The sequence below is a fragment of the Dendrobates tinctorius genome, unplaced genomic scaffold (assembly GCF_039654945.1).
Source record: "Dendrobates tinctorius isolate UK_male_01 unplaced genomic scaffold, ASM3965494v1 ptg000086l, whole genome shotgun sequence".
NCBI classification, from domain to species: Eukaryota; Metazoa; Chordata; class Amphibia; order Anura; family Dendrobatidae; genus Dendrobates; species Dendrobates tinctorius.
The window spans coordinates 29,817,831-29,844,041 of record NW_027361754.1 but is presented as its reverse complement, the minus strand read 5'-3'; the positions used below and the strand labels follow the sequence as shown (position 1 = coordinate 29,844,041).

Below are 26,211 nucleotides of genomic sequence, written 5' to 3'. Positions count from 1 at the left end.
CAAGCTTTCTTGAACATTTTACATTTTTTTTTAGAATTTTCAGCCATTGAGATATTGACATCTTTTGTTTGCATCCTGTTGCCTTGGAGAGCGGCCACTGCTGCTAGAACAGCAGAACATGTGCAGTGCATACAAGCACTTTTCTATTGAGCTGGTAAGCACTGTTTTGAAGCCGGCCAGGATTGCAGGAGTGTTCTGTTACCTCCTACAGCTTCAGCGCAATGCTTATAAGCTGAACAATAGTGGTGGTCGGTCTCCCAGACAACGAGCTCTCCACAAAAGTAAAGAGTTAATATCTCAAATTTTAATGATCAGTATATAGCAAAGTGCTCATTTTTACAAACTCTGTCTGACAATATTCATCTATGAAGAATGGAATAACCCTTTAAATTTCACAGCTGGTAACCATGGAGGTAAAGCAATAAGAGACAGTCTACTCATCCCTGACTGTTGGTCTTTGCTAGGTCAGGAGCATTTACGTCACTGACCACCAGTGATCTGAGTGACCATTTATTGGCTGCAGGATCAGTACTCCAGACCCACTGGTGGACAATGATCCCACTACTCCTAGCCCGGGAAAGAGACAGTCATGAGAATATGGCCTAATGCTAATTACAAGGACATTTTAATGTTGTGGCTCAGATTCCTGTCAGCAGAAAGTACCACAGAGACAATTATGGTTTTACATTGTTACAGTATTGTTTTTAAAATTGCGTGGGCAATGGGGAAAATCCACATAGGATGAGCTGCAATCCTATCTCGATATATATTATATCGACCATAGTCTAAAATGGCCAGCTATGAGTGTTACTTACTCCTGACACTCTATCCAATGCTCGTCACACAGATGTATGAGGGATTACACATAGATGTCTCAGTAAATGAGTTTCCTCATGAATCAGACATGTCCACTGGACCTCCACCAATCACGAGAACAGGGGGTCCTGTCTGAACGGAGCGCTGCTGCTCTATTCAGTGTATGCTGAGTACAGTGCTCAGCGGTCTCCGTCACACCGATGGGCCCTGATTCACCATAACTCTGGAGTAAAATGATTCAAAATTGATTTTGTGCACTTGTAATGGCATAAAAATGTTATTTTACCATTTATTTTTTTTGCGGACCTTAGTGGGTAGGACGAGTGGCCAAGCACAACTTACAAATTCTTCCTAATTTACGCCACATGCATAGATTAAGTGACTGGAATGACCTGAGGATATTTGGTACCCTGGAAAGGAAAGATGTGCCGGATTTTTTTTATAAATGCATAATTACTAATGAATTTGGAGCATCTTATACTCTTGTTGACCCTTCATTTAGACTGGTGTTGAAATTGGGGCCAAAGGCTTTGAATTGACGGGCGTTCATTAACCTGGTAATGACCAAGTATCACCCCACACCATTAGAAAAGAATGGCGCAGCAGTTTGTGACCGCTTGTGTCTACAATTTTTGAAATTACATATCGCTAAGTAGGCCTCATTTATGAAAACAGGCCTAAAACCAAAGTTGTTTCTGTTGCCCTTAGCAACCAATCAGAGTTTAGATTTCATTGCACTAGAGGTGTTTAACAAATGAAAGCTGCTCTGCGATTGGTTGCTATAGGAAGCAGGTTGTTTTTGTCTTTTATACAGTTTTCATTAATGAGACCCAAAGAGTGTTATGTAGTGAATAGAAACATTAGCAAAGCCATTCGCTTGGATGTCTCTGAGACTCAGATCAGCTCTGCCAGTAACTAATGGCACCAAAGGGGACTATTTACCCTGGTGTCCTATGAATGCCACCTCGTCAGTAGCAAAAAAATATATACTGTTAATTTTCTCCAGATGACTTTTATATGGGAAATGTAATGTTAAAAAAATTATATGCACAATAAGTGATAATAACAAAAATATCTAAATTAATATAGATAAAAAAAATGGAAATGACACCGTCGACGACGTCACATACCATGTAATTGGAGACAATAAATAAAATATATGGTACTTCAAAAGACATAAAAAAATAGAAAATGAATTTTAATACTTTAATTACTTTTTTTTCTTCTATTTCTATATCACTTAAAAAAGGTAAAGAAAGGTGTTAAAGAGAGCCCCATGTGTCACAAAAAGAACTATTTAAAAATTATTTTTGTATCCTGGCAAATTTAAAAAAATAAAATAGGAGTCGATAAACCACAAGGCGTCCGAAATTACTAAAAGGCATCTGGCTGTTTAGAATCTAAATGCTGCTTGTTAAATGTGCCCCCCCCCCCCCCCCCCCGATGACTGCATTTGCTAAATTTACTATGGACAGTTTTGAAATAATAAATCCGTACCTAAGCACATTGGTGTCATGACTTCCATGGATGTGTCTTGGTCCATTATGATCTATTGAGGAGTCAATGGTGTGTCAGGATCCCATATTTCCTATTATGACTGATTGAATAAGTTTTAATTGCCACCCACCGGGATGCCCAGTGGCCACACAATTTGATTTTAAAATCTTGCGTCCATTGGGCATCATGGTGGGCGGTATCGCCTTCACCCAATATAAAAGCGTAACGGACAGTGAAATAGAGGGCTCAGTTAGATAAAGGTATTTTCGGGACCTTAAAGGGTTGTTCCCCCAAACTGCACTTTTTGTTTTTTTTGTTTTTAAATAATCTCTGCTGTACTCAACCTTTTGGCTCCTTGGTAGCGGTGCAGTCGATCGGTTTGCTTAGTGGCTTGTGCTGTCAACTCGGACAGAGTCGACTGATTGGCTGCAGCGCTGTTGATGTGACAACACTAGCAGCGGCGGAGCTTTAACATTGGACCCAGGGATGGTGAGTGCATTATTTTCATTACAAAAAACAGGTTTTTTTTGGTAACCAGAAATCTCATTTAATTAAATGGATGTCATACTGACATCATCTGTTTTTAACGGATTCATTGCAAAGACTATATAGAAAACAATATTGGTCTATTTTCACATTACTTTTCTAGTACACATCTGGTAGGCTAGGCTTTTCTGTCTCCTTGAAAAGACGGACAACTGAGGCCAAACACAGCATGATTTCACATTACAGTGATTTTTTTACTGTGATATATAAAAAAAAGCAGATGACATATCTGAATGGACGTACGTACTGAACACCATACGGATTAAATATTTTGCTGTTCTGGATGACGATTTTTCTTACGCTCCTCTGAACCCAACCTTGTAATGACAATGCTCTTCAGTACCTTGCACTGATTTCTTCTGTTTCCCGCAGGTTTTATCAGTGTGGAGGGTATAGACATCCGAATGGACCGGGAAGTATATGGCGTTGTGGGACAATCGGCTAAATTATGGTGCGGCTTCCACTCTAGGGATCTTACTTCTGAATTCATAACAGTGGACTGGAGCTATCGTCCTCGCGATGGAGGTCCAACTGTGACAGTGAGTAGAAGGAGTACTGAGCGTAAAGAATTTAAAGAAATTTTGTTGGGTACATGAACAGACCAAAAATGTGCCATATTTATTATGAGTTGTGTATCTATTAGTACATTTGACGCACCTTGTTCCAAAAGGTTATTGTGTCTGATCTGTACAACTTTACCAACGTGAAGGTGCCTATACACGTTACTCTTATGTTCATTGTGTTATTTTATGGTCTGTATACAGACTGCAATGTCCACACTGACCGCGGATCTCCCAACCTAAACTTGCAGCCCGTATGTGTCTGAGGCTGTAAGTTTGAGTTGGAAGAGCCACAGTCGGTCCCGACATTGTGGTCTATATACAGATCGTGACATATGCCTGTGTGAACCTGGCCTTAGTGCTGTTTCACACTTCCATGTGGTGGCATATTTTCTCACCCATATTATGAGCTCAAGTCCCGGTCCGACCACGGATCTCTTGAACTGGATGAACAGACTCACAAATATATGAATGCTATGTCAAATTGAGACATTCCCGGTTGGGCTGATACTTGCGGCCTTAAAAATATGGCCACAATGTGATTGTGAGAATCAGCTCTTCAATAACTGTTGAAATTCAACATGCTTTATCCTTCTTTCCCACAACATCACCTGTCTGGGAAGAACTAGTAAGCTCCTGTACATATTGTCATTTGGCATCAGAAAAAAATTGGGTTCAGTGGACTTTTTTTTTTTTTTTTGTGTGTGTGTGTCAGAGGCATAGATTTGGAACAAGATTGGCCAAATGTATCCCATTGGTGCATTTTGTGTGTTACATTTGGGGAATTTTTCTTCAAGCTGGACACTTACGCTCTCATTCGCTTTAGACCAAGTATGTGTGCACCTAAATTTGGTGTACGCTAATAATTAATTTGGTGCATTTCTCAGCTCTCTAGAACCATGCTTTGTTTTTGTCTAAATTGATTTGCAACAAAAAGAAGATTCAACTTATGTATGTAAAGTCTATCAGAGGCCATCAGCTCAAACAGGCTAGCCACTCGGTCTTGCAGGTCCCAAGGTTATCACAGCCTTGACACTTTAGCTCCTCCACAGGAGACTGGGCTTAGAATAGAGCCCCTTGGGTTGTTTCTATTAAGTAGCTACTGTCTGGAGGAGTATGCCTGAAGAAAAGATCTAGACATACAAAACCAATACTAAGGAATTTATTATTATTAACGGCCTTCAGCTCGATCTCAAGCCATGGTGACTTGATGGATAAATGCTCTGGAGGAAGAATGTTCTTGTGCAAGCCTAGATAGGTCCACCAGGGTCTTCACAACCGTTATCATGATTGTATTAAGCCATTAAGATGCTGGCCTTCCTCTTCCGCCTTGTTCCTTCAATTCTTCCAACCATGATGTCCTTCTCCACTACGTCTATCTATCTCCATAAACCCTCTGGACTTTCACCCCTGCCCTTCTGACTTTGCATTTGTTTGACCTCCTGGTATCTAAGGAATAGCAAGGGTCAGAAACCACGAGGTCAGTCAAATTCTAAATCAGGTTTACGGATACAGACGTAGTCAGCATAACAAGCTGGGTCAAAATCAGAATAAATAGAACTGGGTATAAACATAAGAGTACATGGATAAATCCTAGGAAGATAAATGCATACTGCTGGTAGTTTAAGTAGAGTGCGGTGCTGCCCCATTGACCATAGCAGGGAGCTGGATAGCGCACATCTGTCTGGCTGGGCAGCACTGTAGGTGCCAGCAACACTAGCATTCCTAGCTGGACAGTGCCTGAACTGTCCAGCCCATTGTATATCCAAGCACAAGGTAAGTATGTGGTCATTGTCTAATTTGAATACAATCATTCTTTAGCATATATTGCATTGGGCATCCATTATTTGCACTCTTTAATAGAGAGTCATTGTTTTCCCATCAGACATGTTAAGCTGTGTATATACACATAGATAACACATCCTTTATGGAGAAGTATGAACTGACTAATCAGTGTTTGTTTAATGAGCCCCAAACAGGTTATAATCCCAACCTGATTACTGATTTTCTCATTTTGACCACCAAGTATTGATGATCAAACATTACCCCCTTTCCCTCCCTCCATCTGATCAACTATTACTGTACAAAGTGGGAAACAATAGTGCATCGGTTGAGATTAAATTGGCTCACCCCTCTCCACTATGTAATTAGATACTGGATATAACTACAGCAAAAACAAATGTGTGGAAATTAACATAGTAACATAGTTATTAAGGTTGAAGGAAGACTTTAAGTCCATCTAGTTCAACCCATATCTGTAGGGCTGAGGAGAACCAGAAGTGAACCCGCAGAACCGCGACGACGAACCTCCTCGGGGCGAGCTAGCCAAGTAGACCACCCCCTATACAGGGAGTGTCTGGGGCAAGCCCTGGGGGAGACTATCACCGCGGAAACTGATACCCGGGGACAGCTAGCAGGAGGAAGACCAGACCAGCGGAGACCACAGGGGCTGCGGCAGGACCAGTAGGAGAAGGTTTGCGGATAGGAACGGATAAGACTGGTGGCGGTAGAGACTGCAGGAGAAGACTTGAGGACAGGAATGGATGAGGCTGGCACTAGGAAGGAACACAGGGAGATTACAAGGAGGTACAGGAGCACAGAGCGCAGGACAGAGTGCAAGGTTGGGAGGACGCAGGGATGCGTGGACCTGAATCAGAGGTGCTAGACACAAATGATAGTCAGGCATCGGGCAGGAGGCGAGGCTACCTGATATAGGGCTGCTGGCAGCACTTCCGGGTCAGGGTCAGCCAGGAGGTGGAGCAGCACAGCGGGGGAGATGAGTGGCAGGGTCACTGGCGCGCAGGCGTACCCGACGAGCACGGAAGACCAGCTGCAGCGGCGGAAGTGAAGGAGCTGGATGACGTGCGCGCACCTTGGGAGTGCGCCGGGTGAGGTGAGTGCGCCGGTATTCGGGAGGAGGAGCAGTGGAAGCGAGGGCGCAGCCGCAGGCCGCGTGACAGGAGCAGTGGGAGCGGGGAGCGCGGCAGCAGGCGGCGTGACAGTACCCACCTCCTTACGCCCCCTCTTCTTGAAACTGGCATGGAACCTAGCTAGAATTCGAGGAGCCTGGATGTTCTGCCGGGGTTCCCAAGATCTTTCTTCGGGACCAAAACCCTTCCAATCAATTAAGAAGAGGGTCTTTCCTCTAGATTTTTTCACGGCAAGAATGTCTTTAACCTCAAAGACATCCCGGGCGGAAACTGGCTGAGGAGAGTGACCCACAGACGCATGGATAGGTTACCAAAATTTGATTCGTGCGTTGAGCCTGACCATTAGTTTGGGGGTGGTAGGCAGAGGAGACGTTCAAAGTCACATCCATCAGTTTGCACAGAGCCCGCCAGAACCGTGAAGTAAACTGGACTCCTCTATCTGAAACGATATGCTGAGGAAAGCCGTGAATCCGGAAAACATGGGTAATTAAAATTCTTGCCAATTCGGGAGCAGAGGGTAGTCAAGGCAGGGAGATGAAATGGGCCATCTTGGAAAATCGATCTACGACCACGAAGATGACTGTGTGACCCGAAGACCGAGGCAAATTGGTAATAAAGTCCATAGCAATGTGTTGCCAGGGGGCTGAAGGAACTGGGAGCGGGTGAAGAAGGCCAGCGGGTAGGTGTCGGGGAACTTTATTTTTGGCACAAGATGGACAAGAGGCGACAAAACTTTGAACATCTTGAGCAAGGGAGGGCCACCATTAGTAACGAGAGATGGAGAGGGTCTTCTTGAGACCGACATGACCTGCTAGCTTGGAGGCATGGCCCTAATGTAAGACTCGTTTCCTATTGTTCTCTCGAACAAACGTCTTACCCGGGGGCAAGGAAGTCAGGTTTACAGGAGCAACCACAATGACCTTGTTAGGATCCACGATGTGTGAAGGCTCCTCCTCACAGTCGGTAACCAAAAAGGATCTGGATAGAGTATCCGCTTTGAGGTTCTTATCGCCGGGGCGGAAATGGAGTTCGAAATCGAACCAGGCAAAGAACAGTGACCACCTGGCTTGTCGAGGATTAAGTCTTTGCGCTGTCCGGATGTATGCCAGGTTCTTGTGGTCAGTGTAGATCCTGATGGGATGCACCGCTCCCTCGAGGAGGTACCGTCATTCCTCCAAAGCCAACTTGATAGCGAGCAGCTCTCTGTCACCAATGGCATAGTTCCTCTCCGAGGTGGAGAATGTCTTCGAGAAGAAGCCACAGGTGACCAGTTGTCCAGAGGGAGACCTCTGAGAAAGTACTATACTGGCTCCGGTGGCAGAGGCGTCTACCTCCTGAATGAAGGGTTTATTGGTCTCAGGGCGATGGAGTACGGGAGCCGCAGCAAAGGCTTGTCTCAGGGAGTGGAGCGCGTTTTCGCCCTCAGGTGACCAGAGGTGAGGATTGGCCCCCTTACGGATCAGAGCGGAGATAGGACCGGTCAGGGTGGAAAAGTGTGGGATAAACTGCCGGTAGTAATTGGCGAACCCCAGGAATCGTTGGATAGCTTTCACTCCCTGGGGGCGCGGCCAGTTGAGTATGGCGGACAGCTTTCCCGGGTCCATACGTAGACCAGTGTCAGAAATGATGTAGCCCAAAAACGGTAGAGAAGACTGTTCAAAGGCGCATTTCTCGAGTTTGGCATAGAGACGATGCTCTATCAGGCGCAACAACACTTGACGGACGTCTTTTCTGTGAGTAGACAGGTGCGGGGAAAACACCAGAATATCGTCCAGGTACACCACCACGCAAGAATAGAGAAGATCTCGGAATACATCATTGACAAATTCTTGGAACACGGCTGGTGCGTTGCACAAGCCGAAGGGCATGACCAGATATTCATAGTGGCCATCGCGGGTGTTGAAAGCAGTCTTCCACTCATCTCCGGGTCGAATGCGGATTAGGTTGTAGGCTCCACACAGATCCAATTTGGTAAAGATTTGCGCCCCTCGGAGACGGGTGAATAACTCCGGGATGAGAGGAAACGGATATTTGTTTTTAATTGTAATATCGTTGAGGCCATGATAGTCAATGCAGGGACGAAGGGACCCGTCCTTCTTCTTGACGAAAAAGAAACCCGCACCTGCGGGTGAGGAAGACTTGCGGATAAAGCCTTTGGCCAAGTTTTCTTGAATATAGTCGGTCATGGCTTGGGTTTCAGATGGCAACAGCGGATAAATCCGGCCTCGGGGTGGAGTGGAGCCAGGAACGAGATCAATTGGGCAATCGTATGGGCGGTGCGGAGGCAGACTCTCTGCTTCTTTCTTGCTGAAGACATCCGCATAGGCCCAATAGGCCGAAGGTAAATCTGGAGATACCAACGTTGGATGGGGAGAGTTTCTTGGTTGGACGGAAAGCAAACACTTACTCTGACAGAACTGTCCCCACCGCAAGATGTCACTGGACCACCAGTCTAAAGTAGGTTTGTGTTTTCTTAGCCAAGGAAGGCCCAACAGGATAGCATGTGATAAGGTCGGCAGCATATAGAAGGCTATACTCTCCCGATGCAAGGCTCCAATCTGAAGTTCCAACTCTTCGGTGACCTGCGTAACGGACACCCGCAGGGGTTGGCTGTCGACCGAGGCAATCTGCCGAGGAGTCTCCAGGGACCTGACTGGAATACGAAGCCTCCTGACTGCCTCAAGCTGAATGAAGTTTCCGGCCGCACCAGAATCTATGTACGCCCACTCGGAGGAACGCTTGGAACCCAGATGCAAAAGAACAGAAAGAGTCAAGGGTAGAGAGGAGTCATAGGTCTCTTACCTGTCCTAGGCGGAGGCGTTTCCCGGACGCTCAGGGCAGGAACGCAGGAAGTGTAATGCACTCCCACAATAGAGGCAAAGACCCTGAGTGAGCCTCTCCTTTCGGCGTTGCTCCACCGGCTTAAGACTGTCTACTTGCATGGGCTCAGGTGCGGACGGTGCCGAAGCCAGGGCAGGGCACGAGCGAGGTGGGTTGCGGGTAGCTGGTGGGATGCGAGGAAATCTTCTATCCCTGGCAGCCTCTCGAGAACGCTCCTGGAAGTCGATGCGGGTAGCCAGGGAAATTAGATCCTCCAAAGAGGTTGGAGTATCCTGTCCCTCCAGTTCGTCCTTAAATCGGCCTGAGAGTCCCCGCCAAAAAGCTCCTACCAAGGCCTCATTGTTCCATCCTAGCTCGGAGGCCAGGGTACGGAAGCGAATGGCGTACTGGCCTACGAAGAGCGTGCCTTGATGCAGGCTAAAAAGTGACTCGGTGGCAGAGGCTACGCGGCCCGGCTCGTCAAACACTTTACGGAAAGAGTCGAGAAAGATGGAGAGTTGGGAGACCAAGGGGTCATCACGCTCCCAGAGAGGGTTTACCCAGGCCAAAGCCTCACCCTCCAAATGGGAAATGACAAAGGCCACCTTGGCTCGGTCGGTGGGGTACTGTTGAGGCAGCAGCTCAAAATGGAGCTGGCATTGATTTAAAAAACCCCTGCATGACTTAGAATCGCCACCATAACGCGGGGGTTTTGCCAAACGGGGCGGCGGGTGAGAGACCGCAGCCTGGGCCGAGGTCGAGGCCACAGATTGCAGAGCAAGGAAACGGTTATCTATGGATGCCATATAGTTCAATATATGGGCCAGGGTGTCTCGCTGCTGAGCCAGCTCCTGTTGGTGGCTGCCCAGCTGGAAGGCAATCCCAGGATCAGATGCCTGTAGAGTCGACAAGCGGGACTCCATGGACTTGAGGAAGGACATTATCCTTGCTTGATTCTCCCGTAGGAATAGGAGCTCCTTTTGGGTTGGGGTCGGGGTACCAGCGGGGTCCATGGCCTGACTATACTGTAGGGCTGAGGAGAACCAGAAGTGAACCCGCAGAACCGCGATGACGAACCTCCTCGGGGCGAGCTGGCTAAGTGGACCACCCCCTATACAGGGAGCGTCTGGGGCAAGCCCCGGGGAGACTATCGCCGCGGAAGCTGATACCCGGGGACAGATAGCAGGAGGAAGACCAGCGGAGATCACAGGGGCTGCGGCAGGACCAGCAGGAGAAGGTTTGCGGACAGGAACGGATAAGACTGGTGGCGGTAGATACTGCAGGAGAAGACTTGAGGACAGGAACGGACGAGGCTGGCACTAGGAAGGAACACAGGGAGATTACAAGGAGGTACAGGAGCACAGAGCGCAGGACAGAGTGCAAGGCTGGAAGGACGCAGGGATGCGTGGACCTGAATCAGAGGTGCTAGACACAAATGATAGTCAGGCACCGGGCAGGAGGCGAGGCTACCTGATATAGGGCTGCTGGCAGCACGTCCGGGTCAGGGTCAGCCAGGAGGTGGAGCAGCAGCAGCAGCACTGCGTGGGAGATGAGTGGCAGGGTCACTGGTGCGCAGGCGCACCCGACGAGCACGGAAGACCGGCTGCAGTGGCGGAAGTGAAGGAGCTGGATGACGCGCGCGCACATCGGGAGCGCGTCGGGTGAGGTGAGTGCGCCGGTATTCGGGAGGAGGAGCAGTGGAAGCGGAGGGCGCAGGCGGCATGACAGGAGCAGGGGGAGCGCGGCAGCAGGTGGCGTGACAATATCCTATCCTAACATGTTGATCCAGAGGAAGGCAAAAAAAAAACCCACGTGTCAAACAGTAAGCTTCACATTGGGGAAAAAAATTCCTTCCCGACTCCATTAATTTCAATCTTACATTTTTTTTACAACCATAACTTTTTTAATTTATTTTAAATTAGTTTATTTCAAAACAACTGCTTTTTTTTTTACTTTACTTTATTCTTGCCTTTTTGCAAAACATTGTATTTTTACTGGCACCGTTTTGGAGAATTATAATATATTGTATAACTTTTAGTCTTTTTGTTTAATTTCTATTGTGTAAATGTAGAAATACATTAAAAAAATCCACAATATAAATGATGTAATCCAGCAATCCTACCGCCCCAAAAAATGAAAGATAATGTGTATTTTATACCACAAGTTGAACTCTAAAAAAGAAAAAACCCATCCCTATGAAAAAAAAAACATTCGTGAAAATGTATGTTGTTTTTTTTTTTTTGGTTAGTGTAGCTGGTCACGGTGTATGGAGTAGTCATTTTTATTGGTACTATTTTGGGATACAAGCAGCTTTTTGATCACTGGCAGGAGGTATTCATTACCTGATCATTGCACTCCGCAGCTAGCAAATTATACAATATGTGGTATTTTTCCCTTGCAAGCTGCTATTGATATACATCTTATTCTCTGAACGTGTAGCGATTAGCCACATAGGAGATAACGATATTACTTTTTCAGAATGCACAAGCTACACATATTCATTTTTTCACCCTAGTGCAGTAGGGAGCTAAGTATACATTAGCTAAAGGTAGGCATTAACTAAATATTCATCTTCAATTTAAAAAAAATCAAAATGAAAAAAGTACTCCCATATAGAGGAATCTATTGCTAGCCAGCATTCTTCTTATAGTGTGTGAAAGCTGGACTATTATCATGAATCATAGAATCATAGAATCGTAGAGTTGGAAAGGACCTCCTGGGCCATCTTGTCCAACCCCCTGCTCAAAGCTGGATTCGCTAAATCATCCCAGTCAGATGTCTGTCCAGCCTCTGTTTGAAGACTTCCATTGAAGGAGAACTCACCACTTCTCGTGGCAGCCTGTTCCACTCATTGATCACTCTAACTGTCAAAAAGTTTTTTCTAATATCTAATCTGTGTCTCCTCCCATTCAGTTTCATCCCATTGCTTCTAGTCTTTCCTTGTGCAAATGAGAATAAAGATGATCCTTCTACAATGTGACAGCCCTTTAGATATTTGTAGACAGCTATTAAGTCTCCTTTCAGTCTTCTCTTTTGCAAACTAAACATTCCCAAATCCTGCAACCTTTCCTCATAAGACAGGGTTTGCAGACCGGTCACCATTCTGGTCGCTCTTTTCTGAACTTGCTCCAGTTTGTTGATGTCTTTTTTAAAATATGGTGCCCAAAACTGGACACAATATTCCAGATGAGGTTTGACCAAAGAGGAGTAGAGGGAAATAATGACTTCACGTGATCTAGAGTGTATGCTTCTGTTAATACATCCTAGAATTGCATTTCCTTTTTTTGCTGCTGCATCACACTGTTGACTCATATTCAGTTTGTGATCTATTAGTATACCCAAGTCTTTTTCACATGTGCTGTTGCTTAGCCCTAATCCTCCCATTCTGTATATGCTTTTTTCATTTTTATTGCCCAGATGTAGTACTTTGCATTTTTCCCTGTTAAAAACCATTCTGTTAGTTGCTGCCCACTGCTCCAGTTTATTTACATCTTTTTGAATCCTCTCTCTCTCTTCTCTAGTATTAGCTATCCCTCCTAGCTTTGTGTCATCAGCAAATTTAATCAGTTTACCCTCAATTCCTTCATCTAAATCGTTGATAAAGATGTTGAACAATACAGGGCCCAGGACAGAGCCCTGTGGTACCCCACTTGAGACATTTTTCCAACTGGATGTGCAGCCATTTACGACCACTCTTTGGGTCCGATCACTAAGCCAGTTATGAATCAACCTAACAGTTGCCTTGTCCATTCCATACTTAGTCATTTTTTCAATAAGGATTGTATGAGATACTTTGTCAAATGCTTTGCTGAAGTCAAGATATACTATATCTACAGCATTTCCTTGATCCACCCAATCAGTGATTCCGTCATAGAAGGAAATTAAGTTAGTCTGACATGACTTATTAGTTACAAACCCAAGCTGACTCTGTTTAATCACTTCATTCTTATCCAGGTCCTGACATACATGTTGTTTAATAATTTGTTCAAAGATCTTTCCTGGTATAGAAGTCAGACTCACCGGCCTATAGTTGCCTGGGTCCACCTTCCCCTTTTTGAAGATAGGAACAATATTTGCTCTTCTCCAGTCTTCTGGGACTTCTCCTGTTCTCCAAGAATTTTCAAAGAATATGGAGAGGGGTTCAAAAATTTCTTCTGCTATCTCCTTCAGTACTCTGGGGTGTAATTCATCTGGACCTAGAGACTTGAATTCATTTAGGTTAGCTAAGTGTTTCCTCACTATCTTTCTGTTTATAGATATCCTGGATTCTTCTATTCCCTTAATAGGACAGTGAAGAACAGTTGATGTTACATTTCCTTTTTGAGAGAAAACAGATGCAAAATAGGAATTTAAAAGTTCGGCCTTCTCAACATCCTGTCTTACCATTTCATCATTTTCATCCTGTAAAAATCCTATAGCATCTTTGACTTTTCTTTTACTTTTGACATATCCTCAAAATCCTTTATTATTGCTTTTGACATCTCTTGCAAGCCTCAATTCATTGTCAGCTTTAGAATAATCTGATTTGTGCCCTGCAGGTTCTGCAGACAGCATTATATTCTTCTTTAGATATGCCTCCCTCTTTCCATTTTATAAACATTTTTTTCTTCCTTTTTAGCATGTGCTTAAGTTCTGTGTTCATCCATCCTGGTTTCCTTAAATGCTTCCTATTCTTCCCTCTTTTCGGAATTGTTAACAATTGTGCTTTGAGAATTTCATTTTTCAAGATTTCCCATCCTTCCTGGAAATTTTTGTCTTTAAGGATATCCAGCCATTGGATCCCTCCAATTCTCTTTCTGAATCCCTTAAAATCTGCCTTTCTGAAATCTAACCTTGACGTCTGTCTTCACAGGTCTTCCTCCTCTAGTTATCCAAAATTCTAAAATAGCATGGTCACTACCTCCTAGGGTCCCAGCCACTTTTACCTCCTCAACCATTTCCTCCCTGTTTATAAGGATTAGATCCAAGGTAGCAGTTCCCCTTGTTTTCTCCCCAACCTTTTGGAAGATAAAGTTGTCAGCAAGAGAGGATAAGAATTTCCTTGACCTGTTAGTTTTGCCTGAGAGAGATTCCCAACAAATGTCTGGATAGTTGAAATCTCCCATGACAACTATGTCATATTTTTTGGAGAACTTGGCCATTTGATGCATAAAGAGTTCATTCATATCTTCAGCTTGCACAGGCGGCCTGTAGTAAATGCCTATAATGGTGTCCTTTCCATTGTTCTGTCCTTGTATTCTTACCCAAACAGTTTCCACAGAACTCCCAGCCTCTGAAGCTTCAACCTCTGTGCAGATATACGCGTTTCTAACATACAAGGCGACACCTCCTCCTCGTTTATCAAGTCTGTTTCTTGCAAATAAGTTGTATCCTTCTAGTCTTGTATTCCAATCATGTGTATTGTCCCACCAAGTTTCAGTGATTCCAATGACATCATATTTCTTTTCCTGTGTTAGTAGTTCCAATTCTCGTTTGTTGCCCATGCTTTGTGCATTAGTATAGAAACATTTTAGTTTTTGATTGGTTTCTCTTTCTCCAATATGTGTATTAATTAGATTCTTTTGTCTTTGTTCTTCCTTTCCACTTCTAAAAGCAGAGTTCTCAATAGCATTTGTCAGGTGTATGGCTTTTTCTGATCTTTTGCTTCCCTTCCCATGTTGTTCTAGTTTAAAGCTCTCCTTACAAGTGTAGCAAGGCGACTTCCAAATACATGTTTTCCAGTCTTCGTAAGGTGCACCCCATCTCTAGCAAGTAGTCCATCGTATAGGTAATTCACTCCGTGATCCAGAAAACCAAATAGTTGCTGACGGCACCATCGACGTAGCCAGTTGTTCACCTGCAGAATCTTATACCACCTCCTTGCTCCTTGGCCTTCCACTGGGAGCATGGAAGAGAAGACCACCTGCGCTCCCAGTTCTTTCGCTTTCTTGCCTGTTTTCAAAGTCTCTGCAGATGGTTTCCAGGTCGTTTCTTGCGGTGTCATTTGTCCCCACATGTATTAGCAGGAATGGGTAGTCATCTGTAGGTCTGAAGAGTCCTGATATCCTGTCAGACACATCTTTAATTTTTGCACCTAGAAATGCATAGCACCATAGATTGACCCCTGAGGTTATTCCTACCCTACCTTTTTGACTTCCCCCTGCAATTTTGAGAACGAGGCTCTGGAACTGGGAAATCGGGCTCTGCAAAGCTTCATCTTGAATAGAGTCAAGGTGTGCATGCTAAGACTGCAGGACATAGCGCAAAGCTGTACTTTATTTTCTCCAGAAGTCCCATAGACAATGAATGAAACGGAAGTTAAACATGCATCTCCGCTCCATTAAAAAAAAACCTGGTTCCTGGGCTTCAGAGGCACTGTTCATAGAATTGCTGGAGGTCTTAGTGGTCGGACCCCCAGAGGTCAGTAAGTTGAAATGGGTCGCCCTCACACCCAGGGCATTGGAATACTTGGTACCGGGCCTGATGATCCTCAATGGGAGATGTCACGGTAGCTGGGACCCAGCCCGTGGCCCTGGGCGCCCATTGTAAATGTTCAGTGTCAAGGTGTAAGTCGTGACGCCACCTGTGGTGTTCGGCAATGAAGATATAAGCCGATGCTGCAGACAGATCCTCTGAGACAGATGGTGTGGTGCAGCAGTGATGTTATAGCCCTCCACTGGCAGGGCTAAGGTCCCAGGGCAAAATAGGTGAAGTGACACGTAGATGGTGTAGTGTCAGGCGCAAGGGATGTAGCAGTGCTGGGCAGGTTGGCGCAGGAATAAGTGGAGGACACCAGGGCATGTAGTTCCAAAGCTTTACTCACAGTCTGTTGTACAAACAGGTGCCTGCCTCCGTGCCGTGTCCTCCGGGTCAGGGACTCAGTCAACCTCCAGGCCAGATGGAATACTCCTTTCCAACACTCTGTCAACATATGTGCCTTTTCTGAACGTCTCCTCTTATAGGGCCTTTGAGTGAAGTACTCCTAGTACTGAGATACACTGGAGTTCCTCCTGTCCGATGTTCTTATGAACCCTACTTGTACGGCAGACAGCTGTAGCCTGCTTCGGGGACTTCTTACTACTAAGTCCCGGCTCACTATCCAGTTGCTGTTGTGCCCCCAAGTCTTGCGTGGGAATAAAGTGGTCACTACTTCAATTCCTCCGGTGTCTGCTGCAGGACCATTAGTATCCATACAACCTCAGGGACCGGGTCCCGGCCTTGCGCTTAGAACTTCTAGGAAGGGTTCTCTTTTAACCCAAGTCCTCTGTTCCCTTTTACTCCTCACGTTCCGTACTAGTCTTTCTTTCTTATGGAGAATCAGGCTTTCAGTCTATGTGCTTTCTCTCTTCCTTTCCCGTGCCAGCAGACCCAGGTCACTGGGATCTGCTGCAGCACTTCCATCCATCTATCCCTCTCTCCGGGGATCTTCTTCTCTCCAGCTCTCTAATCAACTGACTGACTACTCACTCTGACTGTTGTCCTAAACTCTTCCCGCTCTTTGTAATGTAATCTAGCTCCACCCACCTCCCAGCACGTTTCGTGTTCCAAGCAGGGAGCCATCAATGGGTGCTTTGCTACACTCCAAGCAGGGAGCCGCCGAAGGTGCTTTGCTACACTACTTTGTGGTGTGGGGTGCAGGTGTTGGAGTGTGGTTGGGAGCTTCCACCTTACCTGGATGGTGGGATACCACACCTCAGAAGGAGGTGCAGTACCTCTGTGGCGACTGAGCCTCGGGCGCCAAAACAACATATGGGAAAACTTACGATTTTGGGAATAACTACCTAATTAATTAATGTAATAGTTAGGGATGATAAAGATCTCCATGAACGCCCAGATTTTTTGTAATTATATCTGTTCTTTTTCTTTTCCAGATCTTGCATTACCAGTCAAAACCATACCCCACGTCAATAGGACCATTCAAGGATCGAATAACTTGGGAAGGTGACATTGGAAGAGGAGATGCTTCCATTATGTTGGAGGATCTGAAACTCACGGATAACGGCACTCTCTCTTGTGTGGTTAGAAATCCTCCTGATGTCCATGGGAACATGCCACAGACGAAACTAACAGTGACTTTAGAAAGTAAGAGACAAGTGTCCTGCCGACTCCCATGGAGGAGAAGTTGAGGGTGATCTGTGCAGAGGTCTCACTGTATTTGTCCCAGTTCACATAAATTACTCTTGTTCAAAATTTTTACTATACTATAGTTGACTCGAGGGTTGTTCAGAACCATGATGGCCCTGTACCCCACATAGCAGCTACTCTTGTTTACTGCAGCTCACATCATATTCACTTCAATGAGCGCTGAGCTGAAGTATGATCATGACTACTACACAGTGTAGGGAGCTGTGCTCATCTGGCTCTGTGCATTCTTTACTTTCGATGGCAGCTGGCACCTGCTAACAACTTATCGGTGGTGAGAGTGACATGTGTTGGATTGACGAATATACAGTTGTGGCCAAAAGTATTGACACCCCTGCAATTCTGTCAGATAATACTCAGTTTCTTCCTGAAAATGATTGCAAACACAAATTCTTTTGTATTATTATCTTCATTTAATTTGTCTTAAATGAAAAAACACAAAAGAGAATGAAGCAAAAAGCAAAACATTGATCATTTCACACAAAAATCCAAAAATGGGCCAGACAAAAGTATTAGCACCCTCAGCCTTATACTTGGTTGCACAGACCAACCGCTTCCGGTAACCATCAATGAGTTTCTTACAATGCTCTGCTGGAATTTTAGACCATTCTTCTTTGGCAAGCTGCTCCAGGTCCCTGATATTTGAAGGGTGCCTTCTCCAAACTGCCATTTTTAGTTCTCTCCACAGGTGTTCTATGGGATTCTTGTCTGGACTCATTGCTGGCCACCTTAGAAGTCTCCAGTGCTTTCTCTCAAACCATTTTCTAGTGCTTTTTGAAGTGTGTTTTGGGTCATTGTCCTGCTGGAAGACCCTTGACCTCTGAGGGAGACCCAGCTTTCTCACACTGGGCCCTACATTATGCTGTAAAATTTGTTGGTAGTCTTCAGACTTCATAATGCCATGCACATGGTCAAGCAGTCAAGTGCCAGAGACAGCAAAGCAACCCCACAACATCAGGGAACCTCCGCCATGTTTGACTGTAGGGACCGTGTTCTTTTCTTTAAATACCTCTTTTTTTCTCCTGTAAACTCTATGTTGATGCCTTTGCCCAAAAAGCTCTACTTGTGTCTCATCTGACCAGAGAACATTCTTCCAAAACGTTTTAGGCTTTTTCAGGTAAGTTTTGGCAAACTCCAGCCTGGCTTTTTTATGTCTCGGGGTAAGAAGTGGGGTCTTCCTGGGTCTCCTACCATACAGTCCCTTTTCATTCAGACGCCGACGGATAGTACGGGTTGACACTGTTGTACCCTCGGACTGCAGGGCAGCTTGAACTTGTTTGGATGTTAGTCGAGGTTCTTTATCCAACATCCGCACAATCTTGCGTTGAAATCTCTTGTCAATTTTTCTTTTCCATCCACATCTAGGGAGGTTAGCTACGGTGCCATGGGCTTTAAGCTTCTTGATGACACTGCGCACGGTAGACACAGGAACATATTCAGGTCTTTGGAGATGGACTTGTAGCCTTGAGATTGCTCATGCTTCCTCACAATTTGGTTTCTCAAGTCCTCAGACAGTTCTTTGGTCTTCTTTCTTTTCTCCATGCTCAATGTGGTACACACAAGGACAGAGGTGGAGTCAACTTTAATCCATGTCAACTGGCTGCAAGTGTGATTTAGTTATTGCCAACACCTGTTAGGTGCCACAGGTAAGTTACAGGTGCTGTTAATTACACAAATTAGAGAAGCATCACATGATTTTTCGAACAGTGCCAATACTTTTGTCCACCCTCTTTTTTATGTTTGGTGTGGAATTATATCCAATTTGGCTTTATGACAATTCTTTTGTGTTTTTTTTCCTTTAAGACAAATTAAATGAAGATAATAATACCAAAGAATTTGTGTTTGCAATCATTTTCAGGAAGAAACTGAGTATTATCTGACAGAATTGCAGGGGTGTCAATACTTTTGGCCACAACTGTAGCCTGGAGAGGTCCCCAAGTAATAAAACATAACCTTTAATCAACCGTTAAAAAGACAGAAAACGCACACAAAAAAATACAGTGCTCGTGCAAACCAGTGCTCATTAAAAAATGGCTTGGTCTCACCACTACTGACGGACATGCAATCCCGGCCTCCTTTCAGAAATACCTCGCTGGGACACAGATCCAACCAGGGAAATAAAGGATATAAAGGGAGAAAGGTATACATATGTAATAATTTCCTAAACTCCCTGTCATGCCCCAGTGCTCCTGTCCTAACAAGGACAGGCCCCAAGTGGACCCTATAGTGAACACCCCCGATGATAAGGGGCTGGATATTCCCAAGGGAGGCACGACAGGGAGTTTAGGAAATTATTACATATCTATACCTTTCTCCCTTTATATCTTTTATTCCCATGGTTGGATCTGTGTCCCGACGAGGTATTTCTGAAAGGAGACCGGGATTGCATGTACGTCAATAGTGGTGAGACCAAATCATTTTTTAATGAGCACTGGCTTGCACAAGCACTATATTTTTTTTTGTGTTTTCTGTCTTTTTAATGGTTGATTAAAGGTTATGTTTTATTAAATGGGGACCTCTCCAGGCTATATTCGTCAGTCAATCCCTAAGGGTATTGTAAGTGGTGGTGAGAACCTCACACCATAGCTGATTCCATGTGTTGGATTGCCACCCATCTGATATTGATGACTGATAACAGGTACGGACTGGGGCTGAAATTCAGCCCTGGCATTTGAAATAACACAGGCCCATGCTGTCCACGTCCCCAAGCACCAGATGGGATATATTGCTAATATTATCCTGGATGGAGGAAAGCAAGATTTACTACAATACCGATATTTCTAATATTACCCGTGGCCTGCTGGAGTAAATGACGGAGTCAGCGACTTGGTGCTCTGTCACAACTCTTAACAGTATGGGCGTCTTGAGAACACTGATTCTGTTAGCAACGTAGCAGACAAGGCAGCCCACGACCAGACCGGCCCTTCTGGCATTTGCCAGATGGCCAGTCCGGCCCTGACTGATAATAACGATAGGCCATCATTATAATTTTTTTTTTGGTGGGTAAGGGGGATTTAAGAAAATTGCCCAGGAGGAAGAAAGGCATAACATTCTAAAAAAAAAGAAAAAAAAAGTCAAGAATAGTCGAATGTTTAAATCCTGTGCTGGCTCCAGCCCCTCTGCTCTAGTGGTATGAATGTGAATGGTACATGTGCATGTTGGATTATAAGTCGTCGTTGCTGGAAACTGGCAGTCATCACCTGAGTGGCAGAATTTCCTAAAATGCCAGAAAATGTTTTTGAGTATCATGTAAGTCTCTTTTTCCCTGCACAAGTCATCATTATAACTACAATTCTATATCATTACAAAGTCCCTGGCAGCCCAGCTTCATCCCCTCTTCAACTCATGACCTACAGTAGCTGCTCCTCTCCTCCCCCTGACAGGGACTTTGCAGTGATGTAGAATTGTAGTTTTAATGGTGACTCATGCAAGGAAAAGAGACTTCCCGTTTCTCCATAGAGCTTATAGTCCCTAGGTCCTCAGAATTTATAACAGGGGTTTTCCAGAACTTTTTTAAAAGTTACCCTTCCAAAAGCCCTGCTGCTCTAGTGCTGCTACTCCCTTTTTCTCCAACGGGATCAGAAGTAATGATATCCTGACAGTCAATCAGTGATTTCAGAGGTTAGGGGTCATCACTTCCAATCTTGGTGGACCCCACCAGAACGGTGGCAAAGGAGCAGTGTGGGTAAGGAGACAACTTTTGAAAACTGGAAAACTCTTTTAAACTTTTTTAAGTAACCCACATTTGTGGTGGTTTGTGAACTGGACTTCCATCATCACTAGCAATAAAGGGACTTTTTTTTCCCCACTGTTAATCTCTACTGTAGATATCTATGACCTGTCAGAAGACAGCAATAATATGGGCTAGGTATCAGATGATATATTTGCTGTTACATCATAATTATTCCAAGGAAAAGTTTCAGATCTTCCCAATTCTTCCTTTTAGGTATCTCCTTCAAGTTCACTACGGCCATTTTGCTGTCCTCTTTGGTGTTCATCCCGTCTGCTTTGGTCTCCATAATACTGCTGATAAGGATGAAGAAGGCAATCAAGAGAGACCGGATCAGGGAACAGAAGATTAAAAAGTCTCCAATTGAAGAATCTCAAGAGTGAGTGAATATTCTATGGTAATCTAAAATGGTTTAAAAGGGTTATCCGGAGATATAATATTTATGACATGTCCCTACGATGGACTATTATCATTGATGGGGGTCTGACAACCCGCAACCACACGATCAGCTGTTATTGGCTCTGGGGGTCAGAGCCCTAACAGCTCAGCGCTGTGCGCAATATAGTGGCCATTACTGGTACTGCAGCTCAGCTCCTATGTGCGTGAATGTGATCAGAGTTAATGGTGATATTTGTGTTATGGGGTGACAAAGGCTTAATATCTTTCTTTGTAAACTGGTTTAAGGTGCTGAAGAAATTAAAGACGGGTTTTGAAACTTTAACATTCGTGACCAATGCTTAGGATAGGTCAGTGCAAGAGAGATTGCAATACCACTTATGGCCACTACACCGTGCCTGGAGGTGAGCCCTTGAGGTGCCCCATGACATGCCGGGTGTCGGACCCCCACTGATCTGTTATTGTAGTCCTATCCCAAGATTAGGTCATCAATATTATAGGGGTCGTCCAGGACTTAAATTCTATGTATGTAAAGATTTTTTTTCCTTTTACTTTCCATAGTTGTATGTATGATGAAAATTCAACCGCTCCGCTTCATCGAAGTTCATCTTTAGAAAAGCGCCCCGGTTGTCTAATGCGATTTTGCCAGCGATGTGCAGATGTAAGATGATATTTTTGTTAATATAGTTGCTGAAGTTTGGTTGGGACAGAAGGGCATAATGGGGCAATGCTGCAAGAGAGAGTGAGAGTAACGGTAATGTTCACCTCGGGGGGATATGTAGGGACGCAACCGCTGTATGGGCCATAGAATCCGCGGCTGGAGGAAAAATTCTTCCAGATAGCAATTCACTTTAGCTGAGATATCACGGTATCTGGGCTGCACTTGTGGGAGTGAAGAATTCTTGATGGTATAAAATTAAGGTTTTTCTTACACCAACACGTTTCGGCGCTGAATAGGCGCACTATTTAAGGTAAAAAACAACAAATGTATTTTCTTACCTTGAAAAAAGGCTCCAGTCCAATACGAAATGCGTTGGTGTAATAAAAGCCTTAATTTTAAACCATTGAGGATTCTTAATTCCTGCAAGCGCAGCCCAGGTGGTATTAAATCTCCACTAAAGTGGATAAAGTATAGTTAGCGCATTCATGAAATTGCAACTTTCTAATATATTTTGCCTTTCTATTTCTTTCCAAGAGAAGATTGTACTTAATATTCCTGTCCACTTCCTTAACGATTGGAAATTAAGACCCCTATATACAAAGCTGTCCAAATCCACCAACTTAGGGGCTCAGTACTTAATAGATAGCTGTCAACTGAGCGCTCTTTACGAGACATACACTACCGGACTCATAGTTTTCTATATGTGCTTGACCCTAACCTGCGTCGTTTAATAATCCCATATACAAAAAATTAGAAGTTTCTATTTTATATGATGTGACACAAATGTATTCCCTAGTTGGAGGACACTTCAATTTCAGGGTTTTTCCTATGGGAAACCAGACTTAAACCTGGTGTTCGTTCTCCGTTCCAGCATTGCCTTAAAGATGGACTTCCTAGCACTGGAAATGATGACGTCACAACTGTGGAGACCACTGATTGGCTGTAAGGTCAGATGACGGTCGTGATGTTGTCACTTCCAATCCTGGAGAGACAGCGGAGGATGGAGAGCTTCTTTTATGTACACTTTTGTAAACCCCATTTAATAAAGAAATGCTTTTGTTTCTTTACAGCTCCACCTAATTGTTCTCCTTTACCATACAGATTAATGATTTATATAGAAAACTTTCCGTTCTTGTACTTACTAACATTAACTTCCCCTTTAGGATGATGAAGGCAACTATGGAGAAGACACGAGGGGTCTTTTGTGAATGGAGACTTTTGGATGAAACATGAAGACCACATCCAGGCTTGAGTAAATGTGAAGGAGGTCGTGAACTGAACCCCACAGAATTGTGTGGACTTTTATGCAACTTTTTATTATATTTATACATTCTGGGTTATTTTAAAATGAAATTGTAAAGTGTAATTGAAATGAAACTGAAGACTTTGTAAAGTATTTTAATGTTTGTGTAGTATGAAGTGTCCGGCTTAGAAGTAGCATCCGAATGTTGTCCTATACCAGAAGTATTCTCGGGGATGGCTCGTTTTCTATCCTCTGTCAGGCTCCGATGTTGGGTTTAATCATCAGATTGTGATGAAGACGTGAAGGGCTTAAAAAGACTCAAGTTTTCTAAGACCATAGTATTCTCCTGTTGTGTCCATTACCTTCTGGACAAACCTACCCTGAATGTACGAATAAAGCAGATTTAAGAGAAATTCTAGCAAAGGGTCGGAATAAAAAGACTTCTGTGCATGTCCTCCATGCCATTTGAGGATATATCTTTGCCACAGGGAGCTTAAAATGATTATATTTTATTTTTATATATATAAATTTTTTATCTTTTATGTCACTTTTCTAAAAAAAATCATAATTCTAAAATCTTGCAGCTTTCTCTCTGAGCCTGTAATTAGGCTGATACTTCCTGTTATGTAGAGATAATTTCTCAGCAGTCATCTCATTATCATCACAGCCTAGTTTACAATGACCTCTATTGTATATACAGATGTTATCAGTTATTGTACAGGAGGAGGAGGAGGTGAGCTGTGATATCACCTATTGTGAATGGTGGATCCTGTGTTATCTACTGTATATAGAGGTGTTATCAGTCAATGAACAGGAGGGGGAGGAGGTGAGCTGTGGCATTGCCTATTGTGAATGTTGGATCCTGTGTTATCTACTGTATACAGAGGTGTTATCAGTCAGTGCACAGGAGGTGAGCTGTGACATCACCTACTGTGAATGGTGGATCCTTTGTTATCTACTGTATATAGAGGTGTTATCAGTCATTGTACAGGAGGAGGAGGTGAGCTGTGACATCACCTACTGTGAATGGTTGATTCTGTGTTATCTACTGTATATAGAGGTGTAATAAGTCATTGTATAGGAGGAGGCGAGCTGTGACATCACCTATAGTGGTGACGAGAGAATATGACAATGATCTAAAAATGAAGGCCCATGTATCACAAAAATAAAGACGCAGAAATTACTTAAATATCCGAACAAGGACATTTTTATATCTTTTTATCTGCATGTACAAAAAAACCCCAAATATGCCTGGTCAGAAACAGTTGTAAATGGCTCAGTCTTGAACTGGTTAAATAACTCCTTTTTTTCCCTCTATGAAAAGAAACTAAATTAAAAAAATATGTAAACATTTGGTTTCACTGCATCTGTAAGGCTATGTGCACACAGTGCGGATCCTCCCTCGGATTTTTCCGCTCGGATTTTACTAAATCCGCAGGTCAAATGACCTGCATTTTTCCTGCGGATTTCTTCCTTTTTTTGCGGTTTTACAGCGGTTTTTGTGCGGATTTCCACTGCGGTTTTCCACCTGCGGATTTGTAGAATGGAGCAGGTGGGAAACTGCAGCAAAACCGCACAAAAGAAGTCACATGCTGCTTTTTTTTTTCCGCACAAAAAACGCGCAGAAAAAACCGCAGCATGTGCACAGCGTTTTTTTATTTTTTACATAGGCTTTAATGGTACTGTACATCACCTGCAGTTCTGCTGCAGATCCGCAGCAGAATCTGCACCGTGTGCACAGGGCCTAAAAGTTAAATTTATCCAAATTTACATATTTTTTAAAGCAATGCGGTAAACGCAGGGAAGAAAAAACTGCCAGAATTGCCATTTGGTCACTGAATGTTACCCAAAAAAATGCAGTAAAGTGTGATCAAATAGTCTTGTGTCCCCCAAAATGTTATCAATAAAAAATGGATCTCATCTCACAAAAAACGAGCCCCAACATGGCTCCAGTGATGAAGGAATAAAAAAAATTGCGGGTCACTGAAAATGGCAGAAAAGACTAGTGTGTCTGTGTGTATAAAGTGTTAGTATTGTTTTCATTTCTTCTCACTTGGAAGTTTTTTCCCTTATTTTTTTCCCTATACATTCCTTGGTAAAATGAATGGTGTTATTCAAATCTACAAATCGTCTTGGGGAAAAAAAAAAAAAAAAAATGCTCTCATATGTCTGATGGAAATAAAAAAGTTACGGCTCTGGGAAGAAAAGGAGGAAAAAAATTAAAGTGTAAAAAGGGATTATTATGTGTAAGCAGGGTTCCTTTTCTATTTCCTGTTGTCTGAACTGACCTTTAAATAGCCAAGATCCAATGTTGTGCTCATCTCTACCATTGTACATCCGTGGCAAACTTTAGTTACATTGAGTGGAAAGTACATTAACTGGGCGAAGAATGTTATTTTTCTTGATGCTTTTACCTTGTTCCTGCTGTTAGGTACGGTATATACAATCCAAATCTACCATTCATTGTATCTCTATTTAACTGGCTGCATACACAAATGCCCTAAATTAAAGCTTTTATAATAAACTAATTTCTTTAAAAAAAGATAGATATTGAATTGCTCCTTTTTATATTAAGGGTCTAGTTTTATTGGTCACGAAAACTTAACTCTGATTTCGGCAGTTTGTATCCAATCCCGGCAGCTTGTCTCCATTCCTGGCAGCTTGTCTCTGTTACCGGCAGCTTGTCTCCCTTCCCGGCAGCTTGTCTCCCTTCCCGGCAGCTTGTCTCCCTTCCCGGCAGCTTGTCTCCCTTCCCGGCAGCTTGTCTCCCTTCCTGGCAGCTTGTCTCCCTTCCTGGCAGCTTGTCTCCCTTCCTGGCAGCTTGTCTCCCTTCCTGGCAGCTTGTCTCCCTTCCTGGCAGCTTGTCTCCCTTCCTGGCAGCTTGTCTCCCT

The 26,211-nt window shown here is 43.9% G+C and overlaps 1 protein-coding gene across 1 annotated transcript in view; it reads left to right on the top strand.

The window, feature by feature from the left end:
* MPZL3 (myelin protein zero like 3) overlaps positions 1–25,864 on the top strand; it is a 28,057-nt gene extending 2,193 nt beyond the window's left edge. The window contains exons 2-6 of the mRNA XM_073585255.1: positions 3,232–3,398; positions 17,020–17,230; positions 21,237–21,399; positions 21,978–22,077; positions 23,241–25,864. Of these exons, the coding sequence (XP_073441356.1) occupies positions 3,232–3,398; positions 17,020–17,230; positions 21,237–21,399; positions 21,978–22,077; positions 23,241–23,285 (686 nt within the window). The 3' untranslated portion in view covers positions 23,286–25,864. The remainder of the gene's footprint in view (positions 1–3,231; positions 3,399–17,019; positions 17,231–21,236; positions 21,400–21,977; positions 22,078–23,240) is intronic.
* Positions 25,865–26,211: the final 347 nt, after the last annotated feature.